This window comes from Salvia splendens, chromosome 7, assembly GCF_004379255.2.
Source record: "Salvia splendens isolate huo1 chromosome 7, SspV2, whole genome shotgun sequence".
In the NCBI taxonomy this organism is placed as follows: domain Eukaryota; kingdom Viridiplantae; phylum Streptophyta; class Magnoliopsida; order Lamiales; family Lamiaceae; genus Salvia; species Salvia splendens.
The window spans coordinates 8385041-8402930 of NC_056038.1; the positions used below are offsets into that span (position 1 = coordinate 8385041).

The 17890-nt window shown below is 40.2% G+C and overlaps 1 protein-coding gene and 1 pseudogene across 1 annotated transcript; both read right to left on the bottom strand.

Moving 5' to 3' along the window:
* Nucleotides 1-288: 288 nt before the first annotated feature.
* Nucleotides 289-3490, bottom strand: LOC121811302 (annotated as a pseudogene).
* Nucleotides 3491-3625: 135 nt separating this feature from the next.
* LOC121810350 lies at nucleotides 3626-17545 on the bottom strand. Its single transcript, XM_042211141.1, has 3 exons — nucleotides 16664-17545; nucleotides 4007-4087; nucleotides 3626-3658 (listed from the first exon to the last, which is right to left on the bottom strand). The coding sequence occupies exons 1-3, from the start codon at nucleotides 17543-17545 to the stop codon at nucleotides 3626-3628; spliced, it is 996 nt and encodes a 331-aa protein (XP_042067075.1).
* Between the last annotated feature and the right edge of the window lie 345 nt (nucleotides 17546-17890).

The window sequence follows — 17890 nt, forward strand, 5'->3', positions numbered from 1 at the left end:
ATGATATTTTTAAATATAAATTAAACAATATGATATTTAATAAATTAAAATATACTACTACTGTATAACAGTAGTAGTTCTTCAAGTGAAGTGGCTATGACTGTTCTTTCAAGAAAACTCGTATAGCTGCATGTATCACTTTACATTTTATGCACTAAAGATCGATGATTATAAATAATTATGTTCAAGTTCCTACTAAGAAAAGGCTGCCTTTTTTATTTAGTTCTTTCAATAATTGTTTGAACAACTTCATTTTGTAACAGACTATGCACAAGAAGCTTCCACAGCTAAGGTTTTTGCTGTTCCTGCACAGGGATCGCCAAACGTATTCACCGATACTCGAACATCAATCCTACGCAATCCTGCCATATATACATAACAAAATCAAAACACCATCTTAGAAAACATCAGCATAGTTTGTGACAAAACAAATCGGCAAGACCTTTTTAATAATGGAGAGAGCTCTTTTGCTGCTGCATCGGCCGTGGCTGAAACTCCCGCATGATCCATGAGGAGTTCCAAAGCTGGCGAAGTTGATCTTAGATATGACCTGATGTGGATGAGGCAACCCAGGGACAGAGTTGGCCCTGCTCTTTTTCTCGTTTCCTCGTCTGCAGTCCACATCTCCACAGGAATCGGGTGTGAATCAGAGACACGAGAGCATATGCTTTGCACCTCTCTAGTTGCAAAAGATAGCTTTGTAGGATCTCCCCCTTCCTGCTCGAACAACACTAGCACGTTTCCACTTGGCTTTAGCCACGAACGGGGCACGTGGTACCTGAAACACCAAACATGAAGAACACTTGGAAAACTGATACTACAGCAGCTGAGTAGGCTTCCCACAGTTTTTCAGACATTTGGTTGAGCTGTAAGATCCTCTGTAATTGCAAGAGTTGGTACAGCCATTGCTTGAGGCAATATTAGTAGGCCAGTAACGCCCAATGCTCTGTCCATTTACCCATGCCTCACCCTTCCCCAGTCCTGTGAAGTCCAATGCAACCGGGCTGCTTCCGGAGGGGGCATCAAAAGTCGTCTGAATCACACACAGTATTTTATTGAGATTATATCCTCAACATGGTCACATTGGAATAGTTCTTATCATGGTGAAAATGTACCTTGTACCAGACCAGTGGTTGATTCTTGGGCAAAGCAGGCCGGGATACCCAAAGTGAGGAGCTTCCAGTTGAAAGGCCTAGCCCTTCCCCTTTTAGACCAATCTGCATTCGACACGAGATCAATAACGATGAAATAGGAAGTCGTATCCCAACAAACATAGAAGCTACTTTTGATACTAAGTCGAAAAAATGACCTGATATGTCCACTGCTGAGAGGACAGATCAGTTATAGATCCATTTTTAAGGCCTTTTAACTGGACTGGCCCGGTAACTCCAGCACCTCTCAAATCGAACAATGCTCCATAGTTCTGGAATCAAAAAAACTTTAAGTGCATGGCCTAGAGAATCCACGTGATCTTCAAGAAAAGGCTCGTCCCCTTTCGTTTCAATGCTGAAACAATGAAAGTTAAGAATTTAAGAGCTTTGTCTAAAAAACAGCAGTGTATATTTTTTTGAAAAGCTCCCATACCTCAGAGAATACCAAAGATAGTCACTTTGATCAGCAGTTGTGTTTATTTGCTCCAGCAGCCCAGGTTTTGTGAATGCATTATTACTGGATACACCTACAGGTTCGTAGATCCAGCTCCAGCCTGAGAATGCATCTGTGTCCGTAGCACCATCTTCTGAAGACTGATGAACGAACTTTGTAACAGTTGACATTGAGTTTATCTGTTATTTGTCAAGTGCCATTAGCTTCTGACTGAAATCTGCTAGTGACTTATTAGAGATAATATAACATTGAAGGTTAAATTTCAATTGCTTTGGAGTTCAAATATAATATCTTCAAGGTTCATGGTTGGAAATGAGAAATGCAATATGAAGACTTGCGATGCATACTTTTGCAGTATTGAGGACCACATTCTTGCAGTCAGGTAAGATACTGACAGACCAAGCAGCCAAGCTATAGGAATTTCCATTGAACTTCACCGTCGCATCCGATTGTGTGCCAACATTTGCAAGAAAAGCAGCACATTTTCCTGATTCTGTTTTATATACAGTAGCCTGAGAAAGAAAATTACATTTTCAGGCGAAGTTGCAATAATCTTAATTCTGAGATAGAAATTTGTTAATAAAATGCTAATGAAAATATGCCTTGTTAAAACAGCAAGAAAGATCCAGAACAAGAAGTTGGAGCCATGAGTAGCGTAATGATGATTCGAAAGAGAGAGACAGGCTTCTTAATGAGTAGAACCTTGTAGGGAGAAGATGTTATACCTCCAAATTTGAACCGAGAGATGTGGTTTTTGGATCAGTTTCCACCATTGCCTCTTCACAAAGTTTTATAGCCTTGTGTACATCTTTCAAGTGACCCCATTTTGGTTGCCTCAGAAGGCCTAAAACAGAGCAGTCAATACACATTCATGAATCCATATCAAAAAATATTGCTTTGAAACAAGAGATAAAATTATACTCTCTGGCTGTCCGTATCATATTAGACATTGTTGTTAAAAGCTATTGGAAACTCATCAAATTTTACAACCTAAACTTGTTGTAGTGCAGAAACAGATACTAGACAAAGGAATGACATACCATACTCATCAATTGGAGCATCATAATCATAGGTTGTTGTAATGAAAGGTCCACCGCTCGAGCGACCAAAGTTAGTCCCACCGTGGTACTGATAAAAAGCAATACAATTCATACGACAAGTTCTTGCATATATCTTATGTAAAGGACAGCTATATATATACCATGTAATAGTTCTGGAAGGTTCCCCCGAGCTGGTAAAAGCGTGCAACAGCAAAAGCAACATCTTCCGTAGGTCTGTATGGTAGAGGATCACCAAATGAAGAGAACCTGGTGTTTTATTAACAACACATGCAGGAAAAGTTAGACAAACCAAAGATACTAAACAAAGAACCACAATGTAGTTCAACAATGATCAAGCATTTACCATCCGCTCCAGTTTTCCGTCCACATTTTTGGCTTGTTATTGGAATTTGGGGTGTACTGGTCACAGTAAAACCCATTGCAAGTGTCAATCTGTAATATTCAGGAGGTAACGTAGTTTATTAGCTTGGATTTATCATCTGCTCTAATTACAGGTTGAAGTATGAAAACCAGAACTTACGATAGGATTAGGAGCATCTTTTTGCTGGCACATAACCCAGGGCACTCCTGTATTCAGTGAGGTGGCCATTGTTGCAGCCCAGGTTATGTACGGTTTTGCACCACCACCATAAGCAGAATCAATATTTCCATACTCATTTTCTATCTGAAATGTTGGACGTAGACGAGATCCTTGAGTACTTATAGCTATACAGATGCTAAAACATGATTCTTAGAGCATTCAACCTGAGACAAAATTATGGGGCCTCCCTGTGATGCATACAGATTTTCTTGTTTCATCAAGTCCACAATCTTGGCTGTGAATCTCTTCGTTTCAGCCTGCAATATCCCATTAATCCATTGTATTTTAGGTTATGCCAGTGTTCGCAGTAACAACCAACAATTACAGCCAAATCAAAATGAAAGAAAGCGACGCGAGAATAGCAACCTTGAAAGGCTCATTATCTGTTCGGAGCTTGATTCCCGGTATAAACCTAAAGATAGGTATTTTTTTTTCAAAAACCAAAAATGGGATTTTGGAGTATTGGAGCTAATTACCTATCCCATTTTAAGTTTTAGTGTATCCTTGGAGATGGTCTAAGTGCATCTCCAACAATGAAAGGTAAATAAAAGAGGTATATCATCTATTTACTTCTTAAAAAGTGAAATATACCCTTCCAAAAAGTAATACATTCCAAAGGAAAAATGTATATCGAAAGGTATATCAGTTAAAAAAAATAAAATAATAGTAGTACAAAATGCATTAAAAAACATAAAGTGTAATACCTTCTTAAATACATTTTCATGAAAAGAAGGCAAATATAGTAGTTATATGATTTTACCTCTCCATCTCCATTGATGGAGTGGTAAAGATACCTCTCCAAAATGGGAAAAAGGTTTAATACCTTCTCAAATACCTCTACCTGAGAATGATTTTTTATGGAGAAAAGGTAAATATAGTAGTTATATGACTTTATCCCTCCATTTACCTCTCCCGTGGAGATGCTCTTAAGTGCACTTAACCCACTAATCACTATTATTTGGACTGTCCACTTATCACTATCATCCTTTTAATACCTTAGCAGTCATATGATTTTATTCAATCAACGATGTTTTCTTCTTTTTTGCTATGTACTATATGGCGCCTTGGCATAAGTAAAAAGCAGCTACCGAAAAATATTTTTTTAACTTTTTAATGTAGTAGTACAAAAAACTCAGCCAATAAATGGCGAGCTTGCAGTGCGAAACCATTTAAAATAACAATAGTAATTACAACAGCAAAAAGTAACTAAACTAATGAAACCACAAATAAACATTCTACTATCTAAAATCGCACAAAAAAAAATGAGTGATGCTAAATGGCCATAATGTGGTCGGCCATAAAAAATTAATTTAGTCCATTTACATGTATAAAAAAATTAGAATTATCGATATAAAATTATATGTGTGTGAATGGACTTGTGAGTTGATACTTATCTTTGAATTCCATTACGTAAAACACATTAATATCACGAATTAGTGTATACGTTGAGAGACAATCAAGAAATGACAATAGTAATAAGTTAAGCAAAAACTACGAAAGAGCAACACTAACATGTTGAGCAACAAATAATGAAGATGATATAAAAGTAAAATAAAGTTGTATTAAACTAAAAATTTAAAAAAAATTAATTTTTTATGTTATTTAATAACATTATGGCCGGCCATAATGTGGCCGCATAGCTTTATTCAAAAAAAATAACAAATGGGCATCACCTAATCCCAAGAAATTAACCCATCTATATATAATCGACTGGGCTTGATTCTATTGGCCCTAGTGGTCACGGGGTTTGAGCCCTAATCAACTTTATTTTTAAAAAATTACAATGTGTAATTTGTTACGCAAAAAATCACATTAATAATTTGAATGATTTTAGAATATAGTATTTCAAATAAAATATATAAGCATATCACATATCAGTCTTTTTCTTTTTTTCTAGTGCGTGGCTAGCTGAACCCAATCTATGTCTTGTTATCAATTGCGAATAGTTAGGAGGTAGACACGTATTTTTTTTTCAAACGAATTTTCCATAAAATTTTGTAATGATTGGGGTACTTACAAATTAGAATATCAATCCCCGTTATATAAAATGTTAATTTTGAGAAAGGTGAATGATGGGATTTGATCCCTATACGTTCACCTCTCTGCTTATATAGTGATTAGATTTTTTTTAGTATATAGATATGAGATCTTCACTACTTGAATGTTAGTTATTGATTATTAATTTAATTAATCATTATATAAGTTGATATTTTGAAGAATCAATTCTATGAAAATTGACCAATATTTTTGGTGGTACAATAAAATAAGTAATGGACTGAAATTGGCACGACTGCAATAATGGTCAGGAAATGTCGCGTTCCAAATGTCATGCTGATGAGAATACGTGAATAATTTTGGGGATTAGCTTTTGAATATGATATGATTGAGATATGCATGAGTCATTGACTTTGAGTATACACACATATTCATTCTGATATCATGATTACATCAATATGGATTATTGATCTCTCTTTTATGTAATTTGTAAAAAATCCAATATACTCAAATATAGCAATTTATCATTTTACGGGTGATAAAATCATAGGTAGGATTTAAGATTCGACAACTACCTTCAACTAATAAGGCATTGAATCACTATTTATATTTTGATGACCTCTAGCATTACTGTTTTGATTTAATTTTTTTTTACCTATATCTCTTAGTCTATGAAACTTAAATGAATATATATGTTTAATTGTTCATACAAATTTTAAATATTATCTTCGTATGTGTATATTAATTTTAGTTCTATAACAATATATTTTATACTATTATAACTATATAAAACCCAATTTGTTATAAATAATTCAAGTTTTAAAATATTTATTTATAAGAGGAAAAAAGTCAATTTACCGGTAAGATTGAGCACTTCTTATTCTTCAAATATCAAACAAAACATATGTAACTAAACACTCTCATTATAGTCGCGACACACCATCTAAAAATAAATAAATAAAATACTAAGTTTAGCTCATTGAAAAGATACACAGATTGTAATTTATTAGCTATTATCACTTAGAAATTACTTTATATAGTACCTAATATAATAATTTTCAATAATTACAATGAATCAAACGCATGATTTCCAATATTAGTTTCTTTTCTGTTCACATAATTAGATTGCCTAAACTCTGTCCCATTTGCGAAGTCACCAAACTTCGTTTATCTGAGTCACTTATTCCATCCAAATTTATTAAATGGATAAAACAGAGAATAAAAACTGAAAAAGATATGGTGCTACTTTTATAAATAAATGTAGCTGAACAACTTTAGTTTCAATAACTATTGTAATATGAAAAGGATAAAATACTTTTATTTATTTATTTGGGACCCCGACGGTAGTTGGAGCCATTATTTTTTAAAATATTTTAAATATCAAAATAAAAACTAGTTATTTCTATTTAAAAAATTAAAATTAAGTACATAGCAATTATATATGCTTCAACGAAAACGAATATGACAAACATTTTCTCCTAATGTTACGCAAACCATCTTTTTTGTTTGTCGCACTTTTTAGCATGTAGTGCCTATAAATTGGACTTTCATATTGAATATGAATTACAATTGATCAAAGAATTTAAAATTGCTCTATACCAAAAATAAAGATCATTTCCTAATTATTTTGTTAAAGATATAGTACGAGTTTAATGTCAGTCAACCACAGCATTGTAGTAATTCAATATCCAACGATGTTAGTTTGCTTATTTCCGAATTGTCCATTCTTCATGACGTTATTGACTTGCTAACCCAACATCTAAGCCTATGTTATTCAAAAATTAATTGGCCCTTTTTAGTTGGGCTGCGCAAATGGGCCAAGAATATTTAATAAATGATTATACGAATTGTTTAATGATTTGTATTAATTTAACTTTATTTTTGTGAAGATTGCATGTTTTTTATAGGATTGATTTATCAATACATGGAATGCTAAATTTATGAAATCACATAATATAGGAATGAACGATAATCCGTTGATTTGTGTTCCTTGATGAACTCCTTGATTATAGTGATTTGATTCTTTCCAACACGAGTTGCTCATTATAATTACATGTCTTTTGGGGAATGTGACCCACAATGACTTTTTACAACATGATGGCAAGATATGAAAATAACAATTAAAACTGGTTATCATATTATCGTGTATTTTGCCAAAAAAGATGAAAGATGAGATAATTATGAAAATTACAAACTTAATTATTTATAATTCTTTTTTTTTAAACAGGGGACAAAGTGACAAACCAAATAGTACTATATTTAAGAGTAAAGGCCAAAATTGATCCTGAACATATGGTCATTTTATGTTTTTGGTCATAAACATTATCTTTTGGATTTTGTGGTCGTGAACATATGGAAATTTGATCATTTTGGTCATCCGTCAACATTTCCGTTAAAACTAACGGTCAACGGGTTTAATCCCGATTTTGACCAAATTAAACTTTTAATTCTGATTTTTTACTCCCTAATTAATTCTCTAATTATTTTTGGGAAAAATAAATCGGTGCGGGCTTACCCAAAGAGGACAATATCAAACTAATGTTGCCGACGCCAACAATCCTGACAAGTTTTTTGTCTTAGCATTATTCTATTAAAAAAAATTGCCTTACTTTAATATATTGGATATAAGAAGAGAATTTAAAGTAATAATACGTAAATAGATAGAGTATCACATTATACGATTATCTATGTAATGTATATAAAATTTTGTAAAATAGGTATAATTTTGTTTTATATTAATGAGAAGACAAGAAAATCCAAATAAAAAATGGATACATTATATAAAATATAAGGGAGAAATAAATGAGAGAAGTCAAATTTAATAAATAGAACAAAGAAGAGAGGGAAACCATAGACAGAGACGAGAGAGATATAAATAATGAAGTACCAAAATAGTCATTAGGAGAAAAAAAAATGGAAAATAGTGGAACAATACATCAAATGTGATTATGACCAGATACCCTTCGTGATATTTAATTTTATTATGTATTGAAAATATGCAAACACAATTGTTTAGAGGCTTTTTTATGATTCAATGCACTTAAGAATTAATCAAATTCATATAATTATATGTTTTTGCCTTCTGTGTGTTGATATTTATAACCTGATTGGCAATTATTGCTTTAAAATCAATGTCAATTTTAAATTTGATTGTGATTTAAAATCAATGTCAATGCTAGGATCAGTAGTTTTATTTATTTATTTTTTTTTTGCATGCTTTGCCAAAAAACATGGTGCCTCAGTAATTCAATTCTCTTTCACTTTGTCCATAAGAAATGGATTCAAAAGCATAGCGGGGTTTGCCTTTTTTTTTTTTTTTAGGTTAATTAGGGGTCTAATTAATCTATATATATTAATTAATGACGAAGTGGAGAAACTAATTAAGAAAACACTATCAATATCGCCAATTGCTACTTCGCCAACTAATATTGATAGCGCACCCATTTGGTTTACTGACGCTTACTTGATTCTATATTTTATTTCGTTTTATTATACTTAACTTGGTGTTTTGGGCCTTAAACATCATATACGATTAAAAATTCCTTATAATTCACTGATTACTTGTACATATATATAGATTATCTTCCAATATTTATTTATTCATATTGAAGATTCGTATGCTCTCAATACTAGAATTTGAAAGAATCGAATTGTTTTTCATTGATTAATTAGAATGTGTAGGAAAAGATAAAAACAAAATAAAATCATTCATATATAAATAGTGTATAGAAACATCATGAATAATAGCTAGTGATGCGTTGGAGTGAACCAAAAGGCTGGAGCAATCCTGGATATATAAGAGAGTTGAGAGGGATAATAGATGGAAGATATTTTTCTATCCAAGTAATTAAAGATGCCAAAATCATGGTCATTGTGAGTAATGGCTCCATCTTGGGTCATAGTGTAATTTAGTTGGGAGTAGTCTTCGACGAAATAAATAGAATCAGGGTTCAAGTTGAATTCTGCGGCGGGCAGCGCGAACGAGTGGTTGCCTCCAACAAACATTGCCAAACCATCTGATGAATCGGCGAATTTTTGATGATGATGAATGCTCGTAAAAATAAATTACGACACAGAGAATTTTACGTGGTTCGATTTACTGAGGTAAATCTACGTCCACGGGGAGAAATGGGGGCAGGTTTGTATTGCTTGATCTGCGAATTCCAGCTTACAACACAGACTTGCTATATGATTATTTCTCTAGAGAGATTCTAACCTCTCTCTATCAGATCTAAGTTCTATTTATATATTGAACTAAGATCGTGGCTTGCATCACCACCCTAAGTCGTGGATGTCGTGTAGGTCATGGCCTAAGATCGTGGCCTGAGTTGACGCCACGTGGTAGTGGGTGTGTTGGAAGTTGTGGAAATCCTGCATGGGTCCACTAACTCCTTGTTCGGTCGAATACTGAGACCGAACTGCTTTGGTTGCCGATCTGAGAGTAGAGCTTGATGCCGACCTGAGAGCAGAGCTTGATTGGTTGGCTTTTACCGAGCTGTAGGCTGAGGCCGAACTCTTTGGTAATGCCGAACTCCTCCGAACTCTTTGGTAATGCCGAACTCATACTCTTCCTTGGGCTTTGGGCTGATGGGCCGTCACTGCTGTTGGGCTTGTTTAGTTCGTACCCCATCACTACCCCCCCCGAAAGACGAAGTGAATCACTTCGGCGAAGCGAGTCACTTCGGCATTCTGGATAAAGGTACGGGGGAGGCTGACGTCAGGGGACGTGCCTTGCATGTGACTGCATTAAATGCGACAGTAAAATCCGGCCGTTGAATCCTGAAAAGGTGGGATTCGAAACGGTGCGATGATTTTGAAATCTTCGCCGAATCTGATAAATATGCTCTTTCTTCCTCATTTGAACACCTTTGCTGTTGCGTCTTCTATACTCTCTCTTTCTCGAGAAATTTTCTTCCGCTTTCAAGAGCTTCTTCAGACTTTCTTCACTTTCAAAAAGTAAGAAAAATGTCTTCTTCTTCTTCTTCGGTGTCGGGTAGCGGTAGGAAAGGGGATAAGGGGTCTTCTAGCCGGAAAGAATCCGGGGAGAAGACCGTAGAGTATTTTCACAGTATCTTGAGTAAGGATACTGTGATATCCCTTCACGAGAAGTATTTTTTACCTGGGGGGAAGGCGGTGGTTCCCGACGATGATCATAGGGCTAACGACCCGCCGGAGGGTTATGCCACCGTTTACGAAGCCTGCTTAGAATGCGGGCTTCGTTTTCCTCTTCCCCCACCTTTTGTAGAGCTTCTTGATTTTTTTCAACTCCCTTTAGGTCAGGTGACTCCGAACTCTTGGAGGCACTTATCGGCTTTTGCTGCCGAACTGCGTAGGCTAGATAAGGATCTGTCTCTGAGGGCAATCCTTAATTTTTTCCAGTTTAAAAGGAAGGGATCTTGGTTTTACTTGATCCCCTTACAGCCTTTTAGGGCCTTCTGCAAAACCAAGTGGCCGAAATGGCAAAACCGTTTCTTTTTTTATAATAGGACTTCGGCTCCGGGCTTTCCTTGGAGAAGGCCGAAGTCCGTGATTCCCCATCCTCGGTTAGAACCGTTGGCCGAGCTCGAGGGCGAGCTCAATAAGATTCCTATGATTAGGAAACAGTATTCGGAAACTGAGCTCGTCAAGGGCGACCTCGTGTTCAATATCTCGTCTTCGGACGAAGAGGCCGAGGGTGAGGATTTCTCTTTATCTTTATGCTCTACTGCTTTAACGAAGAAAACTAACCTTGTTTTCTTGCTTTTTGGCAGTGTTCATGCTGAATAAGGCTATCCGAAAGTCCTCCGAGCTTGAGGAGCCGGAGAAAGAGAAGGCTACCAGCTCGGCGCCTGATGCCGAGAAGAATCCGAAGAGGCAAAAGACCTCTTCGGGTCCAAAGAAGCCGGAGTCGACTTCGGCAAGTAGGAAGGGGAAGACCCAGAAGCCCCCGAGAGCGCCCGAGAAAGACGTGGTCTTGGCGCCTCCTTCGGAGCATATCTGTGAGCCATTTTTATGGCCCACGGACTTCGCCGAGGTGAATTGTCTTCTTGATTCTTTGGTTTGGCTTCTGTCCTGTATTTTTGGTGCCCTCTGTTGACTTTTTTCCTTATCCATTTTCAGAGGAACGATATGCTCTCCAAGCTCGTCGCCGTCGAACTCTCCAAAGCGTCCAACGACTATGCTGAGATGCAGAGGAAATTGGCGGCTGCTTGTCACCGGGCCGAGCAGGCCGAGGCAAACTTTGAGAAAGCCAGAGCTGCTAGGATTTCGGCCCAGGATGAAGCTCAGTTTGCCAAAAACCAGCTCGTCATCCAGCGAGAGCAGACGAAACGGAGTGATGCTGCCGCCGTGGTTGCCCAGGGGGAGGCTCTCCGTGTTTACACGGAGAAACTCTTTTTGAGCAGCCAGTTCTCGGCTTTTGTCGGTAGTCTGGTAAGGCTAATTGCCGATAAGGGCGAGCAGGGGGCCGACGTCGTGCTGCCTCTGTACAGCCGAGAGATAGCAGCTCGGCTTCAGAATCTGCCGCTCCTTGAGGAGCTTGCTTCATCCTCGGTCCTGCTTTCTGCAGACCGAGTCCGGAGTTGTCGCGCTGATCGGGACGAGAACCTGGAGGCTATCTTTGCCTCCGTGGGACCCGTCTCACCCGCCTCGACTTACAACGGAGAGGGTGAGGCCGAGCCGCTGGAGCGGGAGGCCGAAGTCGAGCGGGCCGGGCATCCGGAGAAGGAAGCCGATCAGGAGACGCAGCAGATCGGCTACGGTGGCGCCGAGCAGGCTGGGGAGAGCAGGGAGGCAGAGGCTGAAGCTGAAGCAGATAAGGAGAAGGAAGCTGAACCTCACCGAGAAGGTGGAGACGAAGCTAGCGAAGTATGATTTCGTCTCCCTTCTCTTAGTTTAGTTTCTTCCTTTATGTAAAATGGCCTTGAAGCCCTCCTTGTATAGAAAATTTTTTTTTCTTATGAATGAAAAAATTCTTCTTTCTGCTCTTGTGTCTTCGTATAGCCTTTCGTACTCTCTTACTCCTGTTGTGGTTTACTACCTGCTCGGTAAGCTGGAATGCCGAACTGACGTAGCTGCTTTGTATTTTTAACTCTCAAGGAGCTGGAGGTACTTCACTGGAAGCGGCTGTACTCTTCGGCTTTAGACGAAGCTGAGAAAAGAGCTATAGCTGACCAGATGAAGAATGACGAACTCTTGGCTCGTTCAATGAAGCTGGAGGCCGATAATAGGGACTTAGAGTCCGAAAAGAATGATCTGGAGGCCGAGCTGAACACGACCATTGCTGAGAGGACTGCGTACGAGGATTACATCCGTGTGCGCGGGGGAATGACCATATCAGATGTTCAGAGTCGAGTTGACGAACTGTGGGAGGAATATCATGTACTCCGTATGAACAATGTGCTGGAGAGCCCGGCTTGCCAACAAGTTGTGACATCACTGCGGCGTTGGGCTTCTCGGTACAACATCGTTCTTTCTCGGCGCCCCTCCATAGAAAGATTCCTTCGGCATATCGCGCCAACAGATGCTCGCACTCCAGATCAAACCTCTGGTTCCCTTGTTCAAAATCCTACTCCCAGTCAACAACGAACTCCGGAACAGTCGGAAACGTCAAGACGAGAACGGGCTCAGGAGCAACCGGAATCGTCAAGGCAGGGACGGACTGAAATTCGCCGAGGAGTTGTGACTATGAGCGAGCAAGATCAGCAGATGATTATTGCAGAGACTCTTCATCGCCGAGGTGCTAGGACTTCTCGGGCTCGGGGAAGAGGCGTTGGGTCGAGGATAGCATCTCGTCGACCTGCTTATTCTTCATCTGCTCGGAACAACCGAACTCGGCTTCCAGAGGATTTTGCAGATAGGTGGCTTAACTTCAGCAACCCTGGACAGTAGAATAGTCCTTTGTAATAGCGTAACGCCATTTTGTAGGGTAGCGGAGTTGTATGCCGAACAAGATTTGAAAAATGAAATTTTGTTTTCGCTTCTAACACTGTATTTACAGCTTAGCGAAAAAATTTCATCGTACTTGTCCTCGGTCTTATGAAGTAAACTTCTTTGACCGGACTTGGTCCTTGGTCTTAAGAAGTAAACTTCTTTGACCGGACTTGTCTTTGGTCTGATGAAATAAACATCTTTGACCGGACTCGTCTTTGGTCTGATGAAATAAACATCTTTGACCGGACTCGTCTTTGGTCTGATGAAATAAACATCTTTGACCGGACTCGTCTTTGGTCTGATGAAATAAACATCTTTGACCGGACTCGTCTTTGGTCTGATGAAATAAACATCTTTGACCGGACTCGTCTTTGGTCTGATGAAATAAACATCTTTGACCGGACTCGTCTTTGGTCTGATGAAATAAACATCTTTGACCGGACTCGTCTTTGGTCTGATGAAATAAACATCTTTGACCGGACTCGTCTTTGGTCTGATGAAATAAACATCTTTGACCGGACTCGTCTTTGGTCTGATGAAATAAACATCTTTGACCGGACTCGTCTTTGGTCGGATGAAATAAACATCTTTTGACCGGACTCGTCTTTGGTCTGTGTTCTAATTTGGCGATTTTTGTCGCCGGGATCGAACTTTCCCTTATCCTAATTCGGCGAGTTTTATCGCGTGGATCGGACTTTCCCAGTTAACCGAAGTGGTCTTATGCAGTAAACCTCTTTGACTAGACATGGTCGTCCTCGGTCTTATGAGGTAAACTGCTTTGACCGAACTTGGTCGTCCTAATTCGGCGAGTTTTATCGCATGGATTGGACTTTCCCTTGTCCTAATTCAGGCAAGTTTTATCGCGAGAATCGGACTTTTGTTGCAGTTCGTTTCAGACGAAGTGCTTGATTTTTAAGCAGAATTGTGGTCTTGTATCCTCTTTAGAAGCTTTGACACACAATCTTTGGCTTGTTGCAGCTCGTTTCGGACGAACTGCTTGTTTAAGCTGAATTGTGGTCTTGTATCCTCTTTAGAAGCTTTGACGCACAATCGTTGGCTTGTATATGTTCTAAGAAGGGGATCAGCCTTCGAAGAACAAGATACCTCAGTAACATTTGTAAGAGACGACACGCACCGAAACAGACAAAACACACAGACAAAACGCACAGAGACAAATAAAGACCAAGCAAACCAAAGAAAGCACATTGACCGGACTGTCTCTTACAAATGGAACTTTTTGAGGTTGGAAACGTACCATGTTCGGGATACTTGTGCTCTTGACACGAGTCAATTTGTAAGACCCTTTGCCGAGGACTTCTGACACCCGATATGGACCTTCCCATGTGGGTTCGAGTTCGCCCAGCTTTTCTGCTCGGCTTACTTCGTTGTTTCTCAAGACGAGATCTCCCACTTGAAATTGCAGCTTCTTCACCCTTTGGTTGTAATACCGGGCTACTTGCTCCTTGTACTTGGCTGCTTTTATGCAGGCCAATTCTCTTCTTTCTTCGGCAAGATCTAGTTCGGCTCTCAGTCCGTCACCATTCATTTCTGAGGAGAAATTGAGTTCGGGGACTGGGTATGCCAATCTAAACCGGAATCACGGCTTCAGTGCCGTACACCATTGAGTTCGGCTCCGGTGTGACTTCGGTCATTCCGCCTGTCTATGACTCCGGCTGCTGTGATTGCTATGCTTGATGGTGCCGAACTGATTGCTCGGCACTTTTAAGCGCAATCTGCGAACACACTTGCTCTTTTTCGATCACCTCGGATGACCGCTATCCCTCCTTTGATGGGGAAGGTGTTCGGCGAGGAAGCCTCTGATCGCTATGATCGGGCTTCTTTTCGTCTCCTCTAGATGAGCTGTCTAAAGACCGTTTTCGACGGTCTGCCTCATCGGCTCGGGAGAACTGGTCCGCAATGTCCCACATCTCTTGAGCTGTTTGCGGACTGCATTCCACGAGCTTTCTGTAGAGAGCTCCGGGCAGGATTCCATTTTGGAATGCCGAAATGACAAGTAGATCATTGAGATTATCTACTTGTAGGCATTCCTTATGGAATCTCGTCAGGAAGTCGCTGATCTTTTCGTCGCGACCTTGACGTATAGAAAGCAGCTGAGCCGAAGTACTCCGGGCTTCCGCTTTCTGAAAGAACCTCCTGTGGAAAGCATCCATCAGATCTCGGTAGGATCTAATGCTGCCTTGAGGAAGGCTGTCGAACCACCTTCTGGCGTTCCCGATGAGCAGCTCGGGGAACAGCTTGCACATATGGACCTCATTGAGACCTTGGTTCGCCATATTATACTGATAGCGTCCCAGGAAGTCATGAGGATCCACGAGTCCGTCACAGGTTATCGACGGAGTTCGGTAGTTCTGTGGTAGGGAAGTTCGGGTAATATCGTCCGAGAACGGAGTCCTCAATGCTCCGTACATGGCGAACCCGACATTTCTTCGGTATGGAGGAGATGGAGTTCTCCTGTGATTCCGGTACCGAGGATTCTTTCTTTTGGAAGACATGACACTACTGCGGTAGTGACTGTCTCGCATGGAGGAAGAGGGAGAATCCGCCGTTTTCGCCTCCGGCTGCTTTTGGCTTCTCTGCAGGAAGGTTAAGAATTCCTCCTGCTTTTCAGCCAAAAACAGCATGACAGCCTCGTTCAAATTGGGCTGCTGGGAAGACTCGGTGTGACGGCTTTTGGAGCGGCTTGTTCCTCCGCCATGAGAACTGGTGGGGGATTTATCCCTAGGCTGTTTTCCAGACCTATGGGGTGGATTGGCTTCCTCCTGGTTCTCACGGGCAGGAATACGGGTACTCTGCGATCTGGTATGCATTTTTTGGGTTGAAAAAATGGTCAAAAATTCGCTTTATCACAAATTTGGTTCTCTGTTTCCCACAGACGGCGCCAGTGATGAATCGGCGAATTTTTGATGATGATGAATGCTCGTAAAAATAAATTACGACACAGAGAATTTTACGTGGTTCGATTTACTGAGGTAAATCTACGTCCACGGGGAGAAATGGGGGCAGGTTTGTATTGCTTGATCTGCGAATTCCAGCTTACAACACAGACTTGCTATATGATTATTTCTCTAGAGAGATTCTAACCTCTCTCTATCAGATCTAAGTTCTATTTATATATTGAACTAAGATCGTGGCTTGCATCACCACCCTAAGTCGTGGATGTCGTGTAGGTCATGGCCTAAGATCGTGGCCTGAGTTGACGCCACGTGGTAGTGGGTGTGTTGGAAGTTGTGGAAATCCTGCATGGGTCCACTAACTCCTTGTTCGGTCGAATACTGAGACCGAACTGCTTTGGTTGCCGATCTGAGAGTAGAGCTTGATGCCGACCTGAGAGCAGAGCTTGATTGGTTGGCTTTTACCGAGCTGTAGGCTGAGGCCGAACTCTTTGGTAATGCCGAACTCCTCCGAACTCTTTGGTAATGCCGAACTCATACTCTTCCTTGGGCTTTGGGCTGATGGGCCGTCACTGCTGTTGGGCTTGTTTAGTTCGTACCCCATCACCATCCAATGAACCCTCCATGTAGCTGAGTTTCCCTTTCTTGGCATCAATTTCATACACGTCGAAACTAATGGTTTTATGTGGGAAGCCGAGATTAGTGCACAAGGATTTCAGGTGCGATCCGTCGCGCTGCACATGTCCCAAGACATGACGCATCACTAGAAATAGCCGGTCGGAATGCTCGTCCATCACCAGATACAAGGGTTGTCTGTCGTCATCCTTGTCCACATCAATTAATGACGGAACCTTCCACACAAAGGAGGGAGATTCGAGGTCCCAGCACTCGAGCACTCCCTCATACTTGTCCTCGTCCCCGTCCCCGTCCCCCCACGTTATGCAGAAGAGGAGACTCTGGCGAGTAGAGTAGACGATTTGCTTGGGGTCGCAGACTGCAAGGTCAACGGGGAGCCAGTTGGTGGTGGTGTGGGCCGGGAAGCAGACCGCAAGGGGCTTGTAGCTCCAGTCAGAGGTCATGATGGCACGGCAGTCGTGGGCATCGGGAGAGGAGGTTAGGATGATACTGGCGGGATCGTACGGAGATTTGAGGAAGGTGTGAATATCGGGAAGCTTTATGTGGCGACCGGTGATGGGATTGGAGAGGAAAGTCTGTCGATTGAACATATTGAATGAAGCCATCCACCCATGGGTACATCCCATATGTATCACCCGCCCTTGTGCCCACGCTGGCGCCGCCGTCTCCTTCTTTATGCTCACCACTTTCTTCTCCGCAAGGCTGTACAACTTAGTACTACTCCTATCACCATATGATGGTAGCATCAGCCATGGCTCCCTATTGCTAGTGCTGCTGCTCATCATCCTATTCCTTTTCCTACCAAATTGCATAATAATTGAAGCCCTCATATTCATTAGCGGCATCTCTCATTAGTAGTATGTATCCCTAGCTCAGAGTATATATAGTTTTATTATTTTGATAACTTATGGCCTAAGACAAAAATTAGTAATAATAATTATATTATATTATATTATATGAGATTAATTAATTTAAATTCAAGATTCATTCCATACTTATTTTTGGTAATTCTATAAACTTATAAATTAAACAAAAGATCGACTTTAAAAGTAAAGAAATACTAAGCCAAAATATACAAAAACTATATATATTTTTTATTTGTTGATATCTTGTGGCCCAAGGAAACTTAGTAGTGTAGTAAGTAGCCCTCCTTAATAGAGGCATTTCTTTTTGGTACGGAGTTTAAGAAT

Excerpts from the sequence above, each read along its gene's own strand:
- LOC121810350 (XM_042211141.1), bottom strand. The coding sequence starts at position 17,545 with ATGCCGCTAATGAATATGAGGGCTTCAATTATTATGCAATTTGGTAGG. Across the intron at positions 4,088-16,663 it reads GTTCATTGGATGGTGATGGG|GTAGAGGTATTTGAGAAGGT; the intron begins GTACGAACTAAA and ends AATCATTCTCAG. Across the intron at positions 3,659-4,006 it reads CCATCAATGGAGATGGAGAG|GTTTATACCGGGAATCAAGC; the intron begins GTAAAATCATAT and ends ACCTATCTTTAG.